This window comes from Trichechus manatus, unplaced genomic scaffold, assembly GCF_000243295.1.
Source record: "Trichechus manatus latirostris isolate Lorelei unplaced genomic scaffold, TriManLat1.0 scaffold00007, whole genome shotgun sequence".
In the NCBI taxonomy this organism is placed as follows: domain Eukaryota; kingdom Metazoa; phylum Chordata; class Mammalia; order Sirenia; family Trichechidae; genus Trichechus; species Trichechus manatus.
In genome coordinates this window covers 23,219,181-23,246,759 of record NW_004443943.1, presented here as the reverse complement: position 1 = coordinate 23,246,759, position 27,579 = coordinate 23,219,181, and the positions used below count along the sequence as shown (strand labels likewise).

General features: G+C 39.0%; 1 protein-coding gene across 1 annotated transcript in view; it reads left to right on the top strand.

The window, feature by feature from the left end:
- The window catches only part of TLL2 (tolloid like 2), a 174,762-nt gene that overhangs the window by 97,907 nt on the left and 49,276 nt on the right, over positions 1-27,579 (top strand). Inside the window, exons 4-7 of the mRNA XM_004369972.2 lie at positions 12,187-12,342; positions 16,386-16,503; positions 23,974-24,152; positions 25,356-25,461. Coding sequence (XP_004370029.1) covers positions 12,187-12,342; positions 16,386-16,503; positions 23,974-24,152; positions 25,356-25,461 — 559 coding nt within the window. The remainder of the gene's footprint in view (positions 1-12,186; positions 12,343-16,385; positions 16,504-23,973; positions 24,153-25,355; positions 25,462-27,579) is intronic.

Here is a 27,579-nt window from a genome sequence, read left to right as displayed (position 1 = left end):
GAAAAACCAAAGGGGGGAACTTTGCCCCCTGGTGGACATATTGATTAATACATGATATCTTGCCTAAGTGGCAATACTCACTCGTGGACAGACTGACCACAGTAAGTTCTCTGGTGTGTTTGGGAGAGATTGAAAGTTGAAAAGTGAGATCTGGAACTTTTGAATCCCAATTAAACCAGGGAAGGAGAAGGAGCTGTCACAGAGAGGGAGAGGAAAAGGTAAGCAAAGGCCAAAGGCTCTGCCCACCTAAGAGTTTCTTGCAGAAAATAGTGCAGAAAAAAGCAGCAAATACTGGGGAAAACTGAGACAGTTAACACTCTCAAAAATTCCAATGCCCCAATGAAAAATCATAAAGCACACAAAGAACAGAGGAACAGTGGCCCATGCAAATGAACATGACAAAGGGAGTGAAAGCACATCTAAGGATGACCAAATAATGAAAAAAAGGAAGAATAAAATACAACAACATTAAACATAATTAAAGAACTAATGGAAAACATAGACAAAGAGCTAAAAGAAATAAGGAAAACAATGCAAGAGCCCAATGAGGATCTAAATAAAGAGATATTGCAACTGAAAGAGACAATAACTGAAATGAGAAACACAATAGGAGGACTTATCAACAGATTTAATCAGGCAGAAGAAAAAAATCATCAGATTAGAGGATGAGACAGTTAAAATTACAGACACTGAAGAGCAACAAGAATGGAAGCTCAAGAAAGCTGAGCACAGTTTAATGGCATTAGGGGACAACAACAAGAAACCTAATATATGCATCATGGGAATTCCAGAAGGACACGAGAGAGAGAAAGGAACAGAAGGAATATTTGAAAAAATAATGACAGAAAATTTTCTCAATCTAAAGAAGGACATGAATTCACAAATCCAAGAAGCTCAAAGAACCCCAAACAAGATAGACCCAAAGAAAACTACACCAAGACACATCATAGTTAAAAAAAAAAAAAAAAACCAAACCCATTGTCATCAAGTCGATTCTGTAGTTAGGCTCTCAAAAATTAAAGATAAAGAAAGAACCCTGAAAACAGTGAGAGAGAAGCAAATAGTCACATACAAAGGATCCCCAATAAGTTTAAGTGCTGATTTTTCCTCAGAAACATTGGAGGCCAGAAGGCAATGGAATGACGTATTTAAAGTCCTGGAAAAACAAACAAAAAACTGTCAACCAAGAATACTACACCCAGTGAAACTATCCTTCAAGAATGAGGAGGAAATTAAAACATTCCCAGACAAACAGAAGCTGAGAGAGTTCATACCCACAAATGAGCCCTACAAAAAATACTAATGAGAGTTCTGTAGATGGAAGGGGAAAGCACTAGAAAGTAATTCAAAGCTATACATAAAAAAAAAGATCCCTAATGAAGTGAAATGCATGGACAACATAAGGGCTAGCAATAAGGCATTCATGCTTGATAATTCTAAATATTTTGTCTTCAGGTTTTTAAATAACAAATATATAAAAGGCAAGGATAAAATTATGTTACAGGGACATGAAATATAAAGATGTAATTAGTGATAACAACAACAAAGTCAGGGAGGGGAGAGGAATGGTATAGATATAGAATTTCTTGTATGTTACTGAAGTTAAGTTGGTACCAACTTATCCTAGAATGTTATAAATACAAGCTCTTAAAGGTAATATTTAAGAATATATATAAAAAACATACATAAAAGGAAAGGAGAAGGGAACCAAAAAGACTCACTACAACAAACCAACAAAACAAAAAAGCAAGCAGTGCTAATGGACAAAGAAGGCCTAAGACACACAAAAAACAAATAACAAAATGGCAGAAGTAAGTCACTTCTTATGAGCAATTACAGTGAATGTAAATCAACTAAATGCTCCAATCAAAATGCAGAGAGTAACAGAATGGATAAAAAAACATGATCCAACTATACGCTGTTTATAAGAGACACACCTTAAACCCAAGGACACAATAGGCTGAAAGTGAAAGGATGCAAAAAATATCCCATGCAAATAATAACCAAAAGAGAGCTGGGATGACAATCTTAATATCAGACAAAGTAGACTTTAATACAAAATCTATCAGAAGAGATAAAAATGGACATTATATAGTGATAAAAAGGTCATTTAATCAAAAAGATTTAACAATCATAAATATATACGCACGCAACACCGGGACCTAAGTATATAAAGCAAATACTAATAGAATTGAAGGGAAAAACAGTACTAAAAAAATAGTTGGGACTTCAATATACCACTTTCAATATTGGACAGAACATCTAGAAAGAAGATCAGCAAGGAAACAGAGGACCTGAATGACACTATAAACAAACTAGATTTAGACATATATAGAACACTCCACCCCAAAACAGCACAATATACATTTTACTCCAGTGCACATGAATCATTCTCCAGGATAAATCGCGTTTTATTTTATTATTGTTTTCTCTTTTTTAAAAATTTTATTATGCTTTAAGTGAAAGTTTACAATTCAAGTTAGTTTCTCATACAAAAATTTATACATATGTTGTTGTGTGACCCTAGTTGCTGTCCCTGTACTGTGACAGCATGCTCCTTTCCACTCCAGTTTTCCCATGTCCATTCAACCAACTCCTGGCCCCCTCTGCCTTCTCATCTCGACTCTGGACAGAAGCTGCCCATTTAGTCTCATGTATCTACTTAAGCTAAGAAGCACTCTTCACGAATATCATTTTATGTCCCATAGTCCAGTCTAATCTTTGTCTGAAGAGCTGGCCTTGGGAATGGTCTTAGTTTTGGGCTAACAGAGAGTCTGGGGGCCATGTCTTCTGGTGTCCCTCCAGTCTCAGTCAAACCATTAAGTCTGGTCTTTTTACTAAAATTTGAGTTCTGCACCCCACTTTTCTCTCACTCCATCAGGGACTCTCTGTTGTGTTCCCTGTCAGGGCTGTCATTGGTGGTAGCCAGGCACCATCTAGTTCTTCTGGTCTCAGGCTGATGAAGTCTCTGGTTTATGTGGCCCTTTCTGTTCCTTGTGTCTTTGGTGTTCTTTATTCTCCTTTACTCCAGGTGGGTTGGGACCAATTGATGCATCTTAGGTGGCCACTCGCTAGCTTTTAAGACCCCAGATGCCACTCACCAAAGTGGGATGCAGAACATTTTCTTAGAAAACTTTGTTATGCCATTTGACCTAGATGTCCCCTGAAAGCATGGTCCCCAGACCCCTGCCCCTGCTACTCTGTCCTTCAAAGTGTTTGGTTGTATACAGGAAACTTCGTAGCTTTTGGTTTAGTCCAATTGTGCTGACTTCCCCTGTAGTGTATGTTGTACCCTTCACCTAAGATAATTCTTGTCTACTATCTAGCTAGTGAATACCCCTCTCCTTCCCTCCCCACCTTCGTAACCATCAAAGAATACTTTCTTCTGTGTTTAAACCTTTTCTTGAGTTCTTATAATAGTGGTCTTATACAATATTTGTCCTTTTGTGACTGACTAAATTCACTTAGCATAATGCTTTCCATGTTATAAGATGTTTCATGGACTCATCATTGTTCTATATTGTGTGAATATACCATAATTTGTTTATCCATTCATCTGTTCATGGGCACCTAGGTTGTTTCCATCTTTTTGCTATTGTGAACAGTGCTGCAACAAACACAGGTGTGCATATATCTATTCATGGAAATGGACAAATTCTTAGAGGCACACAACCTACCCAACAACCTACTGACAACAACAACAACAAAAAGTCCTGGACCAGATGGTTTCACTGGGGAATTCTACCAAACATTTAGAGAAGTGACACTAATACTGTTTAAACTCTTCCAAAAGATGGTAAAGGAAGGAATACTCTCTAATTCATTCTATGAAGCAAACATAACCCTGATACCCAAGCCAGACAAAGACACCACAAGAAAACTACAGGCCAATATTTCTTATGACTATAGATGCAAAAATCTTCAACAAAATACTAGCAATCAGAATCCAACAGCATATTAAAAGAGTCATACACCACGACCAAGTGGGATTTACTCCAGGAATGCAAGGATGGTTCAACATTAGAAAATCAATCAACGTAATACACATCAGTAGAACAAAGGAAACGAAACACACAATCATCTCTAAGGGTGCAGAGAAAGCATTTGATAAAATCCAACATCCTTTCTTGATGAAACCCTAAAGAATATTGGAATAGAAGGGAAATTCCTTATTATGATTCAGGGCATATATGAAAAGCCAACAGCCAACAACGTACTTAATGAAGAAAGATTGAGAGCTTTCCCCTTGAAACCAAGAATACAACAAGGGTGCCCACTCTCACCAGTTCTATTCAGTATTGTATTAGAAGTCCTAGCTATAACAATAAGACAAATTGGAAAAGAAGAAGTAAAGTTATCTCTATTTGTGGGTGATATGATCCTATATATAGAAAATTCCAAACAGTCCACAAGAAAACTTCTAGAGCTGATAGAGGAATTTAGCAAAGTTTCTGGGTGCAAGGTCAACAAACAAAAATCAGTTGGATTTCTGTACACCAGCAATGAGAAACCTGAAAGGGAAATTAGAGAAACATTTACAATAGCATCTAAGAGAATAAAATACCTAGGAATAAATCTAACCAGGGATGTGGAGGACTTATACAATGAAAACTATAAAACACTGCTGAAAGAGATTAAAAAAATAGTACAGTCATTGTGGAAAACAGTGTGACAGTTCCTCAAAAAACTAAAAATAGAACTACCATATGACCCAGCAATTCCACTTCTAGGTATATACCCCAAAGACTTGAAAGCAGAGACTCAAAAAGAGACTTGTACACCAGTGTTCATTGCAGCACTATTCACAATAGCCAAAAGGTGGAAACAACCTAAATGCTCATCAACAGATGAATGGATAACAAAATGTGGTACATATATACAATGGAATACTGCTCAGCCAGTAAGAGAAATGAAGTCTCGTTACATGCTACAGTATGGATGGAGCTTGAAGACATTATGCTGATCGAAATAAGCCAATCACAAAAGGACAAATATTGTATGACCTCACTTATATAGAAAGACAAGAAAAGGCAAATGTATAGAGACCAAAGTTTATTAGTGGTTACCAGGGGCAGGAGGGAGGAGGAAAAGGGTTAACAGTGATGGAAGAATTACATTGATTAAGGGTAGGGTTTCACAGCCGATTATTGTAATTGCTGTCAATAAGTTGTACACTGGTAAAAAAAATTGAATAGGCAAAGTTGTGTGCTAGATATATTTACAACAATGACAAAAAAAAAAAGAAGAATAGCTGCTGAGGCTGCTTATGTACAACCAAACACTTCATGGGATTTAATTAATTGATTTGGAGGTTTAGGGTCATGGTTTCATGGGACGTCCCAGTTAATTGGCCTAATCACGTGCTCAGTACTTCTGTTCTACCTCCTAGTTCATTGTGTAGTGCCTGGGGTCTTCAAAGCTTGCAAGCAGCCATCCAAGGGACAAAAATTGGTTTCTATTCACCTGGAGCAACAGAGGAACAAGAAGAGTCAGGAATAGGAGAATGATATGGAATGTGTGGCTAATTGTCTCCATGAACAACTGCCTTCTTTGCCATGAGATCAGAAACGGAATGGTGCCCATCTACCATTACTGAACATTTTGATCAAAGACTCCATAGAAGAATCCTGATCAAAAAAGGGGAAATACAGAATAGATATTCAAATTTTCATGGACTCTAGACTTTCTGGGACCATGAAAGGTGGATGAACTCCTGAAACTATTGCCCTGAGATAATCTTTAAACCTTAAACCAAAAATATCCCCTGAAATCATCTTAAAACCCAACAATAGTTTAGCTTAACAAGTAAAAAAAGTTTGCTTTGAGCATTATGCTTTTTTAAGAACTACCTATATGGGATCAAATTGACAACAGCAATTTAATAGATTAGATAGGAATCTTAGAGGGCAGTGAGTTTATGTTAATGGGGGAGAAACAACTCAGAAAAGGAGGGTAAGTATGATTGTGCAATTTGAAGAATATACTCAATGTCGCTAAATTGTACGTGTAGAACCTGTTGAATTGTTGTATGTTTTGCTGTGTATATTCTCAATAACAACAAAATAAAATTTAGAAAACAAAATACTGTCAGACAGAGTTTAGTATCATTATGGAATAACTAACAAAGCATGCATTTCCAGGAGGGAAAATGGTATGCAAAAAGTTAACAGTGAGTGAGAAAATGGGAGGAATGTATAGGTAGGTATAAATCTGTATTGCAAACAAACAAACAAACCAGAAATAATAGTGACTAATTTGTGAAGTTAAAAGTCAGTAAACAATAACATGAAAGTTTGGAGGGTCTTGTTTTGTTTTGTTTTTTTTAATTTACAAATTAAAGTACATTAAAGTTCGTGTACTTTTCAGAATGAGAATGGAGATTTGGGTTTCTTCAGATCTATATTCTAGTTTACCAATTCTTTACACTTTGTTAAGTATGTATGTTAAAAAAATTAAAGGCAATACTAAACAACAATTAAAAGGGGATAATGGAAATAAAGAGGAAATATAGAAAAAAATCTTAATCCAATAGAAAGCAGGAAAGGAGAAAGCAGAAAGGGAGGAAACAACAACAGCAAGAAAACAATGGTAAATAGAAAGCACAAAATAAAAGGAAAGTAGTAAGTTCGGGTATAGTCTGTCATAACAATAAATTTAATTCACCTGTCAAAAGAGAGATTCTCCGGTTGGACAACAAAATTTCTGGCTGTTTGATATTTATAAGAGAAACACCTAAACCTAATCACACTTAGATGTTAAAAACCTTAACAAAATATTAGAAAATTGAATCCAACAATGTATAAAAAGAATTATATACCAATACCAAAAGAAAAAAACAAAAACAAAAACCAAACCCATTGCCTTCAAGTCGTTTCTGACTCTTAGCGACCCCATAGGACAGAGTAGAACTGCCTTGTAGGGTTTCCAAGGAGCGACTGGTAGATTCAAACTGCTAACCTTTTGGTTAGGAGCCAAAAGCTTAACTACTGTGCCACCAGGGCCCCATACCAATATCAAGTGATATTAATTCCAGGTATGCAAGCCTGGTTCAACACTTAAAAATTAATCAATGTAACCCATCATATCAACAGGCCAAAGAATAAAAATCATACGAGCATATCAATTGATGCAGAAAAAAATTGACAAAATCTAATACCCGTTCATGATAAAAACTCTCAGCAAGTTAGGAATAGAAAGGAATTACCTCAGCTTGCTAAAGAGCATCTACAAAAAATCTACAGTTAACACCATACTCAATTTACAAAAACTGAATGCTTTTTACTAAAATCAGGAACAAAGCAAGGATGTCCACTTTTAATATTCCCATTCAACAAAGTACTTGAAGTTGTAGCCACAGCAATAGGCAAGAAAAAAGAAATAAAAGGCAGACAAAGGGAAAAATAAGAAATAAAACTATACCGATTTACATATGACATGTTTGTCTGCATAAAAAATTCCAAGGAATCTATGAAAAATAAAATCCTAGAACTAATAAGTGAGTTCAACAAGATGGCAGGACACAAGATCAAAGCACAAAAATCAATCACATTTCTAGATACTACCAATAAACACAAAGAAATCAACATTTAATTTTAAAACACAATACCATTTACAGTCACTTCAGAAAACTGAAATATATATACACAAAACAAAGCAAGTCTGGTATATGTATGCTGAAAATTACACAATGCTGGTAAAAGAAATCAAAGAAGACCTAAAGAAATGGTGAGACATACCATGTTCATGAATTGAAAGACTCAGTATAGTAAAGATGTCAACTCTCCCTAAAATATTCTATAGGTTTAATGAAATTCTTATCAAAATCCCAGCAAGATTTTTGGAGGCATAGATCAGTATATTCTAAATTTTATATAGAAAGACACAGGCCCTAGAATAGCTAAAAACAATCTTGAGAAAGAAGAATCAAGTGGAAAGAACCACTCTTTCAGGTATTAAGACTTACTATATAGCTACAAATGGAGCCTTGGTGGCACAGTGGTTAAATTCTTCCATGCTAACCAAAAGATCGGTGGTTCGAACCCACCAGCTGCTCCACAGGAGAAAGATGTGGCAGTCTGCTTCTGTAAAGATTACAGCCTTGGAAATACTGTGGGGCAATTCTACTCTGCTATCAGTCAGAATAGCAGAGGGTCACTATAAGTCGGAATTGACTCGACAGGGCACGACGACAACATAAGCTATAATACTCAAGACGTTGTGGTATTGGCAAAGGGACAAACACATAGATCAATGGAACAAAATCAAGAACCCAAAAAACTGACCCATACAAATATGCTTAACTGATTTTGCAAAAGCAATTCAATAGAGGAAAGATAACCTTTTCAACAAATCGTGCTGGAGTAACTGAACATTCATAGGCAAAATAATAATAATAATAACTTTGACATAAATCTCACACTTTATACAAAAATTAATTCAAAATGGATCATGGACTTAAATGAAAAATATAAAACTATAAAATTTTAGAAAAAAAAATAAGAGAAAATATTTTGAATCTAGGGCTAGGCAAAGAGTTCTTAGATTTAACACAAAAACACAATTCATAAAAGGAAAAATTGACTAATTTGACCTCATCAAAATTAAGAACTTTTGCTGTGTGAAAGTTCATGTGAAGAAGATGAAAAGACAAGCCACAGAGTAGAAGAAAATATTTGCAAATCACATATCCAACAGAGGACTAGTATTCAGAATATATATATTTAAAAAACTCTTAAACTCATCCAGTTAAAAAAAAGAAAAACAAACCCAGAAACAATCCAATTAGAAAATGGGCAAAAAGCATGAACAGACATTTTACCAAAGAGGATGTACAGATGGCGATAAGCACATGAAAAGATGCTCAACATCATTGTGATTATTGTTGTTAGGTGCCATTGAGTCAATTCTGACTAATGGTGACCCCATGTGTACAGAATAAAACTGTCCCATAGGGTTTTCTTGGCTGTAATCTTTATGGAAGTGGATCGCCAGTTCTTTCTCCCACGGAGCTGCTGAATGGGTTTGAACCGCCAATCTTTCAGTCAGCAGCCAAGCGCTTAATCATTGTGTCACCAGGGCTCCTATCACTGTTAAAAAACAAAACAAAACAAAACCCATTGCCGTTGAGTCGATTCTGACTCATAGCAACGCTATAGGACAGAGTAGAACTGCCCCATAGGGTTTCCAAGGGGTACCTGGTGGATTCAAACTGCTGACCTTTATGGTTAGCAGCCGTAGCTCTCCGCCACCAGGGTTTCCATCATTGTTTTAGGGGAATACAAATCAAAACCACATGAGATAACACTTTACACCCACTAGGATGGCTATGATAATAATAATAATAATAAACAGATGATAACAATTATTAGTGAGGATATGGAGAAATTGGAACCCTCATACATTGCTGATGGGAATGTAAAATGGTGCAGCCACTTTGGAAAACAGTTTCACAGCTCCTCAAAAATTAAACCCAGAGTTACCATATAACCAATCAATTCCACGCGTAGGTGCCCGTATCTTTACGCAAATAATGCGTGCCTTCTACGTTTGTTTGCCAACCACGGCCCCGCCGCCCCCAGGTATTTTTATAAGTTCGCTAATTTTTTATAGCAACATGTAGAAAAAATTGGCATAGTGGCGCACAGGAAAATACCTCGTGGGGGGAAGGCGTGGTTGGCAAACAAACATAGATGGTATTCATTATTGCTTAAAAATATGGTATATACTCAAGAGAATTAAAAATATGTGTCCACACAGAAACTTGTAGGCAAATGTTCATAGCAGCATTATTCTTTATAGACAAAAATGGAAACAAACTAAGTGTCCATCAAATGATGAATGAATAAACAAAATGTAATATATCCATATAATGGAATATTGTTGTTGTGTGCTTTTGAGTTGATTCTGACTCATAGTGACCGTATATGACAAAGTAGAACTGCCCCATACGGTTTCCTATGCTGTAATCTTTATATGAGCAGATTTCCAGGTCTTTTCTGAGTGGCTGGTGGTTCAAACTTCCAACCTTTCAGTTAGCAGCTGAGTGCTTAGCCATTCCGCCACATGGCTCCTGTAATGGCATATTATCTAGCCATAAAAAGAAATGAAGAAATGAAGTACTGATTCATGCTACAACATAGATGAACCTAAAAAATGTTGTGCTAAGTGAAAGAAACCGGACACAAAAGGCCACATAGTGCATGATTCCATTTATATGAAATATCCGGAATAAGGAAAATACATAAAGACAGAAATAGATTGTGGCTTCCAGGGGATGCAGAGAGAAGGAATTATGAATGACTGCTAACATGTATAGGGTTTCTTTTTGGGGTGATGGAACTGTTCTGGAATTAGATAGTGGCGATGACTTCACAACTTTGTGAATATACTAAAGGCCACCGAACTGTACACTTTAGAAGGGTGAGGATTATGATATATTAACTACAGCTCAATAAAAAAAAGCAAAAGGAAAAAGTTAGAAAAGGAACAACAAAGTAGTATCAAGGAAAATAGAAGAAAGTAATATATGAAATAATAATAGAAAAGAATTGACAAAACCAAAGGCTGATTCTAATGGGGAAAATATAGAAATATTAAAGAGAGAACACCAAAGACACAAGGAAAGTATTATCCCAAGAAACTGAATGGGCCACATAAACCAGAGACTTCATCAGCCTGAGACCAGAAGAACTAGATAGTACCTGGCTACCACCAATGAGCGCCCTGACAGGGAACACAACAGAGGGTCCCTGATGGAGCAGTAGAAGGATGAGGTGCAGAACTCAAATTCTAGTAAGAAGACCAGACTTAATGGGCTGACTGAGACTGGAGGTGCCCCGGAAGGCATGGCCCCTGGACTCTCTATCAGCCCAGAACTAAAACAATTTCCGAGACCAACTCTTCAGACAGGGATTGGACTGGACTGTGGGACATAAAGTGATACTCATGAAGAGTGTGCGTCTTAGTCAAGTAGATACAAGAGACCAAACAGGCAGCTTCTGTCCAGAGGTGAGATGGAGAGGCAGAGAGAGTTAGGAGCTCGTTGAATGCTCATGGGGAATCAGGGGCGGAAAGGAGGAGTGTGCTGTCGCAGAATGGGGTGAGCAATTAGGGTTTCATAACAAAGTATGTAAAAAAATTTTTTTTGTATGGGAGACTAACTTGAAATGTAAACTTCATTTAATTACAACAATAAAAAAAATTAAAGCGAAAATGCTTCAAGTGAGAAGAATGAGTGATTCTAAGCAAGTAGATTAAAAACAAAACCTTAAATAGTCCTCAATGGTAATAAAATGAATGTGGATTCAATTCTTTGGTGGCCACAGGTTAAGGAATTCTATTCCATCTATCTTTGCTGTCTCCTAACCCTCAGGCTTGGAATCTTAAATGAACCTCCACTGGTTTCCCACATTCCGCTCTTAAAGGTCCAGACAGTGGAGAGACTTTTCCAGTGGTTTATTTTGCAAAGGGAGTCCCTGGTTGGTGCAAACGGTTTTGCCTGGTTGCTAATTGAAAGTTTGGAGGTTCGAGTCCACCCAGGGGCACCTCAAAAAAAAAAAAAAAAAGAAAAGAAAAAAAAAACCGACCTCGCTATCTACTTCTGAAAAACCAGTCGTTGAGAAAGCACAATTCTACTCTGACACACATGGCGTTGCTGAGTCGGAATCACCTTGATGGCAGCTGGTTATCTTGCAAAGAATTTATTTTCCCAGTGTCACACTGGACCACTTTCTTGTCACATAAGCCAAATTATTTCCAAAATTTGCGACATTGTTGGTATTTGGCTAAGTCAGGGCATAGACTATACTTATTCCCCAAATACCTGTGGCTCTGAGAAGAAAGCACACCCCTAACTTGTCTCCAGGTTGGTCCAGAGGGCTGTGAGTTGTCTGGGCACACTGGGTTCTGTGGCCCACGGGCTGCAATCAGCCTCCTCGGCCTCTTCCAATGCCTCAAACAAGCCAGAGCTCCTCCTATTACAGGCCCCGAACACTTCTTCTTCCCTTGTCTGGAAAACTACCACCCATGGGCTCAAAACCCCTAACAGATTCAATACCTCTTTTTAGAACACTTGTTTTTAACACTGCTTCTGCTACTCTGAATGAAACTTGTGGGTAATATAACCTGAACCATAATACACAGGAGGAATAAAACAGCAAAGTAAATGGAAATATGACTCTCTTTCAGATGGCAAGGAGAATGCTGTGCTTCCACAGAGCCCTGCGACCTCGAATGCTGGAGCTGAGACCTTCTCTCACCGGGTCCGAAGAGCCACAACCTCAAGGACAGACAGGATCTGGCCTGGAGGGGTCATCCCCTATGTCATTGGAGGGAACTTCACTGGTCAGTTGCCTCAGATGGAGACTGCTTTGGGGCTGGGTGGTTTGCCTCCATAGGGTGAGAGAGTCCTCCTAGGAAGGACTTAGGTGGAATTGGGCAGATATGCAGGGCCACAGCAGTTCTACAGGCTAATGCTCCGTTGTGCCTACAGGGCCTGGTCTACCAGGCCCAGGGAAACTGCAGTTTCTGTTGGGGCTACATCTTCAAAGATGGCCATCTTGTTCTTGACACTTTATGAAGGAGGTGATGTATGACCCTGGTCTTGAAGGACAGGCTGTGTTTGCACAATGAACATGAGAGGATGAGCATGAACAGCTACACATGATGGTGAAACTCTCCTCTGCCTAGATGACCACCCTGGACTTAGTGGTCTCCCGCCACCACCCACACAAGCAGTGCTCTACACAGTAATCCAAGTGGCCAGTAGAGGTAGTGGGACTGCTGGGTCCAAATCCAGGATTTGTAGTACACCCTGGGGCAAGTTACTTAACCTCTCTATGCCTCAGTTCCCTCATCTATAAATGGAGATGCTAACATTTTCTACCCCTTACGGTTATTTTAAGGAGCACTGGTGGTGAAACGATTAAGCATTAGGCCGCTAATTGAAGCTTGGTGGTTTGAACTCGCTCAGTGGCTCCTCAGGAGGAAGACCTGGCAAACTACTCCCGTAAAGATTACAGCCTAGAAAACCCTATGGGGCAGTTCTACTCTGTCACATAGGGTCATTATTAGTCGAAATCGACTCGACAGCACCTAACAACAACAAGGGTTATTTTGAGAATCAAAAGAGTTAATATAGATAAAGCACATAGAAAGTGCCCGTTGTTGTTCTTAGGCGTCGTTGAATTGGTTCAGACTCAAAGCGACCCCATGTACAACAGAACGAAACACTGCGCAGTCCTGCGCCATCCTCACAATTGTTGTTATGCCCGACGTGTAATAATTTGTGATTATTTGCTATTAGTGTTATTTGCTACTAGTATTATTATCTTTAAAATATGTAAATCATCTAGTGGCTTACCACTGCCACCAGAATGAAACCGAAACTCTTGACTATGGCCCCAAGCAACCGTTTCATTCCTCTGTTACCTGGTCTTTGACCCCTCTCTCCCCCTCAGTCCCTTCTCAAGCTGCACTAGCCCTCTTTTCTGTTCCAGAACATGCGCACCTCGTTGCCTCCTTGGGATCCTTGCAGTTGCCCTTCTCTCTGCCTAGAATGTTCTCTTCCCAGATCTTTCCTTGGCTGGCTCCTTCGTATCAATCAAGTCTGGATCAAGTAACGTGTCCACGGAACAGCCTTCTTTGACTCCCCTCTACTCCCACCAGCTATTTTCTATCCCAGCACCCCATTTCATAATCTTTACAGCACCTGCCATTACCCGAAATCGTTTTACTTATATTTTTGATTTGTTTTTTTTCTGTCTCCACCCAGGCTCTGTGTGAGTAGAGGTATTTTTTCTGTCTAGTTTTCACTCCCGTACCTCCAACACCTAGAACAGGGCCAGCCATGTAGTAGGCACTCAACAAACATGCGCATAGCTGACCTGCAGCCAATATTAATTAAATCCCAGAGTCAAAAGCCACCGGAAGCTACCTTTCCCAGGCTTTCAATGCTGACAGCATTGATAAATCCTTTATTTCTCTGTGGCTCTGTGATTTCTTCTATGAAAGGTGGTTGATGAAACAGATGCCCTCATGACTTGCCAAAGCCGAAAGACACTGATGAGTAAGATAGGAAATGAACTGTGAAGACTTGACAATGGGGTCCTGGGAAACAGGTGTTGGAAGAGAGCACGGAGCTCCTCCCACCTACCTCTCTCTTTGTCTTTTGTCCCTGATAGCACTCATGCCGTTCTTTGTCACTCTAGCATTAACTGAAGGCCTCCTAGCGCCAGACACTCAGTTATGTGCTGGTGATAAAGAGATGACTAAGACTTCGCCCTGCCTTCAAGAGGCTCCTAGTCCCAAAAGGAGAAAAAGATGTGTGCACCAAGAATTGAAATGTAGGAATTATGAACAGCTACTAACTTTTGCTCTTTGATGTCTTACCTGTGTTCTGTCAGCATCTGGTATGCTTTCCTAATCAAAGATTTATAGTACCTTCATCAGACTTACTAACTGTATATCTAGAACTTTCTTTATATAGAGATTTATGTTATCCTGTAATTGGTAGGATTGCTGTTTGATGAGAGATTGAACTATGAGCAATTTGAACAAAAATTCTCAAGATACAAAAAGTGGGCAGCTAAGTTATTCTTTATTCTACATGTATTTTTTTTAAAACAACGATATGACATCACACCCACATCTTCCAGACTATGATGGGAGCCTCCCCCAATATTTTCCTTGCTTCGAGGTTTTTCTAGAACTTGGGCCCTCCCCCACAAATCCCTTGCACTTCCAAAACGACTATTTTTCTAGATCCTACTCATAGTCTCTAGTAAACATTGAAATAGATTTGAATAGATTTGAAAGTGAATGCTTATTGATTTTGCATAACCATCACCCTGAAGTTTACAACTACTCTATTCCTGCTGTCAGACAATTTATTTGATTCAACAAATTTCTAATCACGGAACTATCGAGGTAAGTTCAGAGAAAGTACGAAATTAACCTGTTTTCAAAGGCCTTGTGGGAAATTAGGCTCAAGGGTCCCCTAGAAAACACAGAAACCCTATGCAAGGGTAGCAGGGATGTACGTGCAAATAGAATTTCAGAGCAATGGGAGCATCCTCCTACAGGTATAAAATAAAAGGAAGGGTGGGAGAAAGTGCTGGGGAGCTGACTGCCCCATACTTCAAAAGCCTACAATTTCCAAATTGAAAAATCGAGGTAAGGTTTTGGTTTTTTTTGAATGTTTAGAATAAATACTTTCAATACAAAAGAAAAATTGAGAAGCCCAGGATATTTTGAAAATATATTTTGATTTAATTTACTTTTGTTTTTAATTGTCATGCTTTAAGTGAAAGTTTACAGTTCAAGTTAGTCTCTCATACAAAAATTTATACATACATTGTTATGTGACCCTAATTGCTCTCCCTATACTGTGACAGCACACTCCTCCTTTACACCCTGGGTTTCCCATGTCCGTTCAACCAGCTCCTGACCCTCTCTGCCTTCTCATCTTGCCTCTGGACAGGAGCTGCCCATTAGTCTCATGTATCTACTTGAACTAAGGAGCACACTCTTCACGAGTATCATTTTATGTCCCGTAGTCCAGTCTAATCTTTGTCTGAAAAGTTGGCCTCGGGAATGGTTTTAGTTTTGGTCTAACAGAGAGTCTGGGGGCCATGTCTTCCAGTCTCAGTCAAACCATTAAGTCTGGTCTTTTTACTAGAATTTGAGTCCTGCACCCTACTTTTCTCCTGCTCCGTCAGGGACTCTCTGTTGTGTTCCCTGTCAGGGCTGTCATTGGTGGTAGCCAGGTACCATCTAGTTCTTCTGGTCTCAGGCTGATGAAGTCTTTGGTTTTTGTGGCCCTTTCTGTCTCTTGGGCTAATACTTTCCTTGTGTCTTTGGTGTTCTTCATTCTCCTTTGCTCCAGGTGGGTTGGGACCAATTGATGCATCTTAGGTGGCCACTCACTAGATTTTAAGACACCAGATGTTGAAAATCTATTTTGAAATCTCCTGCCCAATCCATAAATGTCTTGGTTTCCAGGCTTTGGCAATTCAGGAAAGTTATGAGGTTAAACGCTCGGCTGCTAACCGAAAGGTCAGCGGTTCGAACCCACCCAGCTTCGGGAGAAAGACCTGGTGATCTGCTTCTGTAAAGACTATAGCCGAGAAAACCCTATGGGGCAGTTCCACTCTGTCACATGGGGTCTGCTATGAGTCGGAGTCGAATTGATGGCATCTAATAACAACAACATGCTGTGTTCTTAGCAAGAAACATCCTTTTTCCTAGTGCATTACTTTTCTGGGCCATCAGAACAAGGTTTTTTTCGTTCATCAGAGCAAGCAATGTCTTAACCAGTGTACGTTAAAGCATCTAAGGAACGTAAGGACCCATGAGTGAAGAGACGAGCACATGCCCTGTTGTTTCAGGAAGCCAGAGAGCCATTTTTAAGCAGGCCATGAGACACTGGGAGAAGCACACCTGCGTGATCTTCATTGAAAGGACGGATGAGGAAAGCTTCATTGTGTTCAGCTACAGGACCTGTGGGTAAGTGCTATTATGTCCCCCCAAAAACAAGTGTTGGAATCCTGTGAATGTAATCCTATTTGGGAATAAGGATTTCTTTGTTATGTTAATGAGACCATGTCAGTGTAGCATGTGCCTCAAGCTAATGAGTTTTTGAGATATAAAAAGGGCAGAAAGAAGCACATGTGGGGGAAAGATAGATGCTGCATGGAGAGCTCCAAGGAACCGAAGAACGCCCGGGCTAGAGAAGCTGAGACAAAGATTTTCCCCCAGAGCTGACAGAGAGCTCAGCTTCCCGTAGTGCTGATGCCCTGAATTCCGACTCCTCGCCTCCTGAACTGTGAGAAAATAAAATTTCTGTTCTTTAAAGGCACTCACTTGTGGTATTTCTGTTACAGCAGAACTAAGAAGTAAGTAAGAGAAAGCAAGGCTGCCTCAGTGGAACCAGAGGCAGAACAAATCAGATGAGTGTTGAATCTTCTCTCTAAAACCAAGTGTCGTAGTTTTACACAAATAATGCGTGCTTTCTACATTTGTTTGCCAGAATCGCCCTCCCCCTGCGAGGTATTTTCCTAAGGATGCTATGCCATTTTTTTTTTTTTTTTTTTACAGTAACATGTAGAAAAAAATTGGCATAGCGGCGCTTATGAAAATACCTCCCAGAGGAGGGCACGCTTGGCAAACAAACGTAGAAGGCACGCATTACTTGTGTAAAATACAGTATTTTCAATGAGCTGTGATGTATAGGAGTCCAGAGTTTGTCATAGTTTACCAGACACTCCCCTTACCCTCAAGAAACTTATGATCCAATGGCAAAGTAGGTGGGTCAATAGGAAGACTCCAGGGAGACAAGAGTCTGGATCCTCTGAAAGTAAGAGAACAACTGAAAGAATTTGGGGGTATTTCATATGGACAAATACTTGAAACAGTAGTTCTGAACTGCTTTTGGGTTAGTGACATAATTGAGACTCTGATAAAGCTATGGGCTCTCTTCCCTCAAAAAATGAATATATTCATATTTAAAACTCTGTATGTAATTTTAGGAGCTTCATGGGCTAGTCCTTACAGACTCACTACAGAAAACATAACATATAATAAGTGGATTATGACTAAACTTACTTGATATGACAATGAATGTAAATGTGAGATACTCTCCTATGGAAAGAAACAGTTTCTCATATTGGGCCCAAAAAACAAAACCCGGCTACCTGTTCTATATGTGAGGTGGCTACTGACGAAAATGACCCTAAACATTAAAAGTAAAATGAAAGAAGGCATATAGACAAGTGCTAACAAAAAGAAAGCTAGGTCACAATATTAGTTACAGGTAAGGCTTTTGTTATTTTTGTTAGTTTTTGTTTTTAAGTCAGAAAGTGATTAAAAAAAAAAGATAAGGCACTTCATAATGAGGAAAAAACCTGTTGCCATGGAGTTAATCCCGGCTCATGATGACCTCATGTGTCACACTAGAACTGTGCTCCATATGATTTTCAATAATAGATTTTTTGAAAGTAGTTCACTAGGCCTTTCTTCTGAGGTGCCTCTGGGTGGACTCAAACTTCCAACCTTTTGGTTAGCAGCCAAGTGCATTAGCCATTTGCACTACCTGGGAACTCCTCATAATGAGAAAGGATACAAGATACAACGAGGACTGTCATAAATCTTCATGCACCAAATAGCATAGCATTAAGAGTCATAAAATAAGCTCCAGGGAATTCAAGGGGAAATCAACAGAAACTCTAGCAGCTGGACTCTTTATTTTATTTCTGTCAGCCCAAGTAGTTCAATGTTAAGTTGACCAAAAAATAAGTAAGGATTTGTAGAAGATCTAAAAAATATAATTTACTGAATTGATTCTGTAGGTCTACCATATTCTGGTCCTCAGGAGGCGCAACTGGTTTGTACGTGACGGTTAACCTAAAGGCTGGTGGTTCGAACCCACCCACCGATACCATGGAAGAATAGGCCTGACGATCTGCTTCCGATAAGAAGATTACAGTCAAGAAAACAGCAGTTCTTCTCTGTAACACATGGGGTCGCCACTAGTCAGAATCGACTCAACAGCAGCTAGCAAATCAGATTCTATAACCTTATAACAGAGAATACATTTTTTTTAAAGTACCTGTTGAGCATTTACAGACCTTGACCATCTATTAGTCATTAAGAATCCATTCATTAAGATGGATTCGAAAAGGCAGAAATAGCATTAATATATTATGTGATTACAAAGCAGTGAAACTGGACATATTAACAAAAATAGAATACACACTCCCTCCATTACCTAGTAAGTTAAAAACTCTCCCCTCCCCACCCCACCTTTTTTTTTTTTTTTTACAACTCTTAGGGCATAAAGAAATCAGGATTAAAGTTGTAGAATGTCTAGATAGAAAATAACAATAATGAAAGCCCTACACTTCAAAACCTAACAGTGATGGCTAAAGCTTGGTCCAGAGGAAAGCCCACAGCCTTAAATAGCCACACCACTAATTAAGAGTGGCAATAAAATATTCAATTCCAAGAAGTTAGCAAAAAACAGAAACAAAGCAACACCAACGACAAAAAACCCAAACACCACCACAACAAAGTAAACCTAATGAGCGCAGAAACAAGCAAGGTAAAACATTGTAGGACTAATACATTCAGGAGTGAATTCTTTGAACAAATGAAAAACAGTAGATAAACCACTTGTTAGTCTAACTAAGACAAAAAAATGACAGTGAAGAAATACATAAAATTAGAAATGAAAAAGGGAGAAATAGCCACAGATTCAGCAGAATCATAAAAGAGTACTTGGCAAAGCTGTAGGACAAGAAATGTGAAAATTTGGATAATGTGAATGACTTCAAGGTAAATAGAAGTACTGACACAGGCTAATAACTTTGAAAGAGATTAGAAAGTTGAGGGAAAAAGCTGTCTTCCCCAAAGCACCAAATCTGGGGTTTCACAGATGAATTCTTTTAAACCTTCAAGGAACAGATTATTCTCTACTATTTAAACTTTTTAGAGCATAAAGAAACTTTCCAAATTAAGGAGTCATCCTGGCATCGCTGCCCAAACCTGATGATGATGGCACCAAAACAGAGAAAATTCCAGAATTATTTCACTTATAGATAGACACAGAAAATCCTAAATAAAATGTTAGCACATAGAATTCAGGAGTACAATAAGAGTAGGCTGCCAAGTAGGCTTGTATAACGAGCACAAGACTTAGTCAACATTAGGAAATCTGTTCATATGATTCACCATATTGACAGATCAAAGGAGAAAAGCCTTATTCGTATCTTCAGAGATGCTAAAAAGACATTTGACACAGTTTCACAGGCTTTTTTTTTCTTTCAAAAGTACCCACAGTAGAACAGGAATAGATGTCACAGATAGATCCTTGGCTTACAAAAAATAAATATTATAAATATCTATGTATATATAAGAATATATATATCTATGTATATATAAGAATAATTTCAAATCAAAAGCCAGTATCAGTGATGATACTAGAAACATTTCTGTTTAAATCAGGAACAGTTGAAGATGTCTATGACCACCACAATTTAAAAAAAAAAAAATTTTTTTATTGTTGTAGTTTAAATGAAGTTTACGTTTCAAGTTCGTCTCCCATACAAAAATTTATACGTACATTGTTATGTGACCCTAACTGCTCTCCCCATACTGTGGCAGCACACTCCTCCTTTCCACCCCTGATTCTCCAAGTCCATTCAACCAGCTCCTAGCCCTCTCTGCCTTCCCATCTCACCTCCGGACAGAAGCTGCCCGTTTAGTCTCTTGTATCTACTTGAGCTAAAAGACACACTCTTCACGAGTATCACTTTATGTCCCACAGTCCAGTCCAATCCCTTTCTGAAGAGTTGGCCTCGGAAATTGTTTTAGTTCTGGGCTGATAGAGAATCCAGGGGCCATGCTTTCCAGGGTTCCTCCAGTCTCAATCAGACCATTAAGTCTGGTCTTCTTACTAGAATTTGAGTTCTGTACCCCACCTTTCTCCTGCTCCATCAGGAACTCTCTGTTGTGTTCCCTGTCAGGGCTGTGACCACCACAATTTTTAAATGTTTTGTTTGAGAATAGTAGCTAATATAATTAGACAAGAGAAAGAAATAAACACTATAAATATTGGCAGGGATGAAGCGACATTTGCAGTTTAAAATTAATGTAGTTTTGTACCTAGAAAATCAACTGAAAAACTATTAGAAACAAAAGGAGAATCTACTAAGCTGACTGATTATAAAATTAGTAAACAAAAAACTAATTACTTTTATTTATGCATGAAATAATTTGGTATACTTTTATAATGAGAAAATATTGCAATTTTAATAGAAACATAATGGGCAATATATTGAAGAATAAACTTAAAAAATGCAAAAAGCACCAGACATATACTAAAAAAAAGATAAAACTCTAAGAAAACTTAAAAAAAGTAAAAATGGAAATGCATACTATTTCCTGGCATAGGAATACTCAATATAGTAATGATATCAGTACTCCCTAAGAAGATAATCTATAAATTCATGCCATTCTGATTTAAGCACCAACATCTAGATATATGTATGTGTGTGTGTTACTATGTATTTTTTAGAACTTGAACAAATGATACTAGACTTTATCTGGACAAATAGCCATGTAGAAATAGCCAAAAAAATCGTGAGAAAAAAATAGTAATGGCAGAGATAGGGGAGGGGTTAGTAGATGGGGCCTGGTGGCCGTATGAAAAACCAAAACCAAACCCGTTGCCATTGAATTGATTCTGACTCATGTACACCTCATGTGTAAGATATTAAAATGCAAAATGAAGGTAAAATTTTAAAAGTTAAGAAAAAATAGATATATAGAATAAAAAAGAGCTCAAAAATGAATATGCCTGTGCATGAATTTAGGTGGCGTTTCAAACTAGTGAGAGAAAGATGGATTAGTCCAATTGGGATATTTGAATATTGGGATCGTTAGATAGCTCATTGTGCAAAAAATAAAGCTGGATTACTATCTCACTTCTTACACCAAAAATCATCCTAGTTGGATCAAAGATGTAAACGTTAAAAAAGAAAAAAGAAACCAGGAAATATTAGAAGGAAACGAAAACCAGTAACTAGTTACCATTGAGTTGACTCCAGCTCGTGGCAACCTCACACGTGTCAGAGTACAACTATGCACCATAGTGTCTTCAATGGCTGATTTTTCGAAAGTAGATTGCCAGGCCTTTCTTCCCAGTTGCCTCAGGGTGGACCAATAACCTTTTGATTAGCAGCCAAGTCTGTTAACTGTTGGCACCACCCAGGGACTCGAGAAGGAAACAAGGCTGGATATATTTATAATCTTGGAATATGGATGGCCTTTTTAAGCAGGACATAAGAAAGTGAAGACATTTTATAGCATTGAAATTTAAAACTTCTATATAGCAAAAGGGGAGGTCCCTGGGGGTGCCGTGGTTAATCACTCGACTGCTAATTGAAAGGTTGGCAGTTCGAACCTACCAGCAGCTCTGCGGGAGAAAGATGTGGCAATCTGCTTCCATAAAAGATATACATTCTTGGAAACCTTATGGGCAGTTATACTCTGTCCTGTAGGGTTGCTGTGAGTTGGAATGGACTTGACGGCAGTGGGTCTTGGATATGGCAAAAGTCGAATAAACACAATACGTAAACGACTTCAATGAGAAATGAAGTGGGAAAACTATTTGCAACACATTTGACAATCCAAAGATTAGTTTCCCTGATTTACTAAGGGCTTTTATAAATCACTAATAAAAAGATGGACAACCCAAAAGAAAACTGGGGAAAGATGTGCTCGCTCAGTTCACAGGAAAAAAGAAATACAAATGTCATGTAAAATACACGAACAACTATCTAATCTCAATACAGAGAAATATGACTTTTCACCTATATAATTGGCAAAAATAGTCTGATAAAACCAGTGTTGACCAAGGTGTGGGAAAATAGAGTTTTTAAATATACTACATATTTAAAAATACATAGTATATTTAATATATGTATATAAGTAGTTACAACATTTTGGAGGTGCAATTTCACAGTATCTATTAAAACTTCAAATGCACATGTCTTTTATCCATTTTATCTAATTTACCGCACCACAAGGAAGTATGAATCCGAGGGTTTCTTTGTTTTACTTTTTCTTGTTTTAGTTTGTCTCCCTTTCCCCTGTGGTTTTGTTCAAATTGCAAAAACTGGAGTTAGCCTAAATGTACATAAACAGGAGACTGGTTAAATAAATTTTAGTACTATGCAGCTTTGAAAATAATGAGGGAGGTATAGATATGCTATTATAAACAAATCTCTAAATTAAGGAGGAAAAGGGCAAAATTAAGAACACAATGGATATTATGTAATTTAAAAATATATTTATATACGTTTATGGATATATAGATGTATTAAAATTTTCTGGAATGACATCTAAGAAACTGTTAACTTTGGATATCTTGGACTATTTGGATAAAGAGATTGGAGATGGGGTGAGAGAATTACACTTTCATTTTATATCTTTTGGGCTGTTGAACCTTTTGTAATTTGTGCTGTTGTTAGGTACTGTCGAGTAGATTTTGACTCATTGTGACCCCATGTGACAGAGTAGAACTGCCCCATAAGGTTTTCTTGGCTGTAATCTTTATGGAAGCAGATCACCAGGTCTTTCTCCCAAGGAGTGGCTGGGTGGGTTTGAATAGCCCCTTTAGGTTAGCAGTCAAAGACTTGACCCGTTGTGCCACCAGGGCTCCTTAATTTGGGCATGCATTTCCTTTAATGTTTAGTAGAGGTTTTCTAAGAAGCCCTTATGGGGCGTTTCTACTCTGTCACAAGGGAATCAACTTGATGGCACCCAACAACTACAACAGAGATTATCTATGTGGTGGGATTATGAGCCATTTAAATTTCTTTTTTATGTCTTTCTGTATTAGGAATCAGTAATAAATATTATTTGAAAAAGTAATTGTATCCAGAAAGGGAGTCATCTCTAAAGCTCCTCTATTAATGGCATCAAGATCTGCGTCTTTGTTGTTGTTGCTGTGTGCTGTCGAGTTGATTCCAACTCATAGTGACCCTGCAGGACAGAGCAGAGCTGCACCATAGGGTTTCCGAGGCTGTAATCTTTATGGGAACAGATCACTGTGTCTTTTCTCCCACAGAGCCACTGGTGGGTTCGAATTCCAACTGAGTGTTTAACCATTGCATCACCAGGGCCCCTAATGACACCAAGATTTGTGCTTTACAGAGACTCAGCTGCCTTCTTCTCCTGTCTCTTCTCTTTGTCATCAGGGATGGGCCAGCAGAGACTGAGGGTGGGAGGTAAGGGGGTGTAGGGCATGTGGCTTATTCTGGGAAGGAAGGCCATATCTTTCTTCAGATTATCAAAAGAATCCATGACCACCAAACAGGTCAAGAACCATTTTTGGAGGGAATTTCTGAATTGGGGAGGTGTTTGCCTCTTGATATTCTCTGACCTGCTGACCTGGGCATTTCTGTACTTTTCCAGCTGTTGTTCCTATGTTGGACGCCGAGGAGGAGGTCCGCAGGCCATATCCATTGGGAAAAACTGTGACAAGTTTGGTATTGTGGCTCATGAGCTGGGCCATGTGGTTGGGTTCTGGCATGAACACACTCGACCAGACAGAGACCAACATGTCACTATCATCAGAGAAAACATCCAGCCAGGTAGGAGGACAGCGTGGAGTCTGGAAGCCAGAAAGAGGTATCCACAGAGTCAGCAGGAGGTGACGGAGAGGGGCTGCTGGGAGCCGGCCATGCTAATTTATGAAGTATGGAGGCAACAGCTCTTTTGTGAAGGCATTTGTCACCAGCACAGCCACTGTACATTCGTGGCCTTTAGTGGGAGGCCATCCGCCATGGCTTGTAGGTTAGAGCAGGATCGAAATGATTTTCCATGTTGTAAAGGACAATCAAATCCCACTCCATTTCCTAAAAGGAACAGAATCCACCAGAACACAGTTACAGCATCAAAGCTGATAAGCCAAAAAAAGGAGATCTCCTGGTTGATTTCATGAGTCATTTTTGCTGACTTAGGCAACACATTTTTTTGAAACTGAAATCCAATTAGGACACGTGTACATGTAAAAACAGTACTTCTCGGTAGAAATAAAACATATTCTGCCCCAGTGCAGAAAAACTGTCTAGATTTTTTAAAAATGCCTTCTCATGTCAAATAATTATTTATAAATAAATGATTTTATATAGAAGTTCATGCTGAACATGAATGTAGCTGGTTGAGTTATATGGTTGCCTTAAAAATACTTTCGAGAGTTTGAATTGTGAACTATTTGGGATTGAATTTGACTCTCTGATTTGTTTTCTTTGTTCCTTCAATTGCAGGATCAGTTGTTGTTGTTTTTTTTAATTTTGGGCAAGCTGATCAATATCCAATATATCTGCAAACAGTTTAAGAATTTCGAGAGGCTCAGTTGGTAAGGAGCTCTGGTGGTGCAGTGGTTGAAGTGCTCTACTGCCAACTGAAAAGTCAGTGGTTCAAATCCACCAGTTGCTCCGTGGAAGAAAGATGTGGCAATCTACTTCCATAAAGATTACAGCCTTGGAAACCCTCTGGGGCAGTTCTAGTCTGTCCTATAGGGTCCCTGTGAGTCAGAATCAGTTTGATGGCAGTGGGTTTGGTTCTTTTTTTTTTGGTCCTTGGGTGGTAGGGTTGGGAGAATACAGGCCTTGCTCTAAGTTTCAAATTCCCTATCAATTCAAACCAACAAGAACAACTGTAAACCCTGTTATTTGATTAATTGGATTAGTAAAGATCCCAGAAGTTGCTATGGGCCCTCCTTCTCCCTCCTCTGCCTCCTTTCAGGTGCCTGCCTTGGTTTTCAAAGGCCTTAACAGAGTGTTATGTCACAGGTCAGGAGTATAATTTCTTAAAAATGGAAGCTGGGGAAGTGAGCTCTCTGGGAGAGACGTACGACTTTGACAGCATCATGCACTATGCCCGGAACACCTTCTCAAGGTCAGAATCTATGGCTATGCCTTGTCTGTGTTTTACTGTGGCTGCCGTAGGCTTGGGCTGGATTCCTGGAGGTTTGCGGACAGTGGGTCTCTGCATGCTTCTAGCAGGGCTGGCGTGTCTGTCCTTGAAATACAGTGGCCTCTGGGCTGCAGTGAAATATGATCTAACCAGGTTCCCACTAATAAGATTGAATCCTATTGTGAAGCTGGTATTCCATCATGCCCTAATGTCACAAGCAGCAAACTGGTAAAGGAAAATTGAGAGGTTGGCTAGGATAATAATTCAGAGCCTCCGTGTAAAATTTCCAGTGGGTGAGGGAATCCTCTGAAGCATGTCCTTGATGTTAGCAAGGTGGTACTCACCACTTCTCCTAGGAGGAATTTGATTTATTGGAAGCTAGACCATGTCAGACCTGGGAAGGGCTGTAAATCACTGATTCATTTTAGAGGTGAATAAAATGAGGTTCCAGGCAGCTTGAGGGTACACGGGTATCTGGGGTTGGATCAAAGATCCAGGTTTCCTGCCTGCTGGTCATGGATGATGGTAAGTCCTGATAAGTTTGTGCTGTGCTGTGCTAGGGGTTAAGTATTATCAATATTGTCTGTACTTCTAGACCATATAAGTGATACATATATGACATTTTTCCTGCTATTCCCAGTTTTGTAGGTCTTTCAACTCTTGAGTTAAACAAGACATAGCACAAATAATTTCTCTTGGCATCTTCTTTTCAGTCTACTCTTAAAACCAGCTTGTTTTCTTATTCATTCATTCATTCATTCCTTTTGTCATTCCAAACAATAGATTTGAGGTGACTTCCAATATACACAGAGTACAACAAGAAAAAACAAATAGATGAGGAAACTAGGGGAAGGAGGTGATAAGGGCAGAAAAGCTAAGCTGAGGCCTAGAATAAACAGTATTAATAAAAGATGTCATAAGATCATGTACACTTTGTTGGGGTTAGCTGCAATGTCTGCCCTGAGATTCCTAGCAGACATAGCAAAGAGGAAAACAATCCATGCCTATAAAGATTAAAGCAAACTATTTGTTCAGGAGACATACAGCTCCTGGAAGTGAAAGGGAAACTGTTTACCAAGGGCCGCTTGGCTCTTGGGTAAGGCTGCTGAAAGCATCCTATTGATAGGCCATACAATTCTGGGGAAGATCATCCAAGCCTCAGCTTCCCAAGTTCTCAGGGGGTACTTCTGGCCACATGGTTGATTTAGTTATAATCTCTGTCTGAACCCAGGCAGAGTCTCTCCAGAGCTTTAACGGGTAGAGTTTTGTTGACATTGGCATCTTGAACAGCACGGTTCTGGCATGGGGATGAGCCACCTGGACTCTTTTCTCTTGTCTTGGCTCTTTTTCAGAAGATACAAGGTGCAATGTAATGTAATGAAGAGACCACTGGACTAAGGGTCAGAAGACTAGGTTCTAGTCCAAGTTTTTCCATGAACTTTGCTATATGAGGGAGGTATAGACAGTAATTGGGAGCATGGGCTCTGAAACCTGACTTCTGGTTCAAATCTTATCTTTGCCCCTTACCCTCTGTGTGATTTGGACAAATCTCCACCTCCCTGGACCTCAGTTTCTCATGAGAGGGTTGGATGAGATGCTCTCCAAGCCCCTTCCAGCTCAAACATTTCATGTTGTGGTTTCTTGATCTGGTGCAGATAGGTGAGATATTGACAGATATGATCTCATTCATTGCTGTAGTGGAAATCTGAAACTGGCAAGGCTTCCTTTTCCAGATTGGGAAATTGAGACTTTGAGGGAATCACTCCAGGAGGGTGTGTGCATAGGGGAAGTCTCAGGAAGCCAATGTAATAAGCAGGATGTGAGCCCACCCTGCAGATATCAGATGTGAGATGCTTGGATGTTGGGGCCGGGCTGACTCATGGGCTTGGGAAATGGTGCAGGGAATTGCTATATCTCACTGCATCATCCCCAGGGGCTGCAGGATGCTGAGTAGAGACAAAGAATCAATTTTGTCAGGGAACCAATGTCGACTTGGCCTAAGTGAGAAGTCTACACCTTGGGGTCTTGTTTCTATCACTGTTATAGCTCTTTGTATTTGATAATTTATCTATTGCTGTCCCTTCTCCCTCACTAGATTGA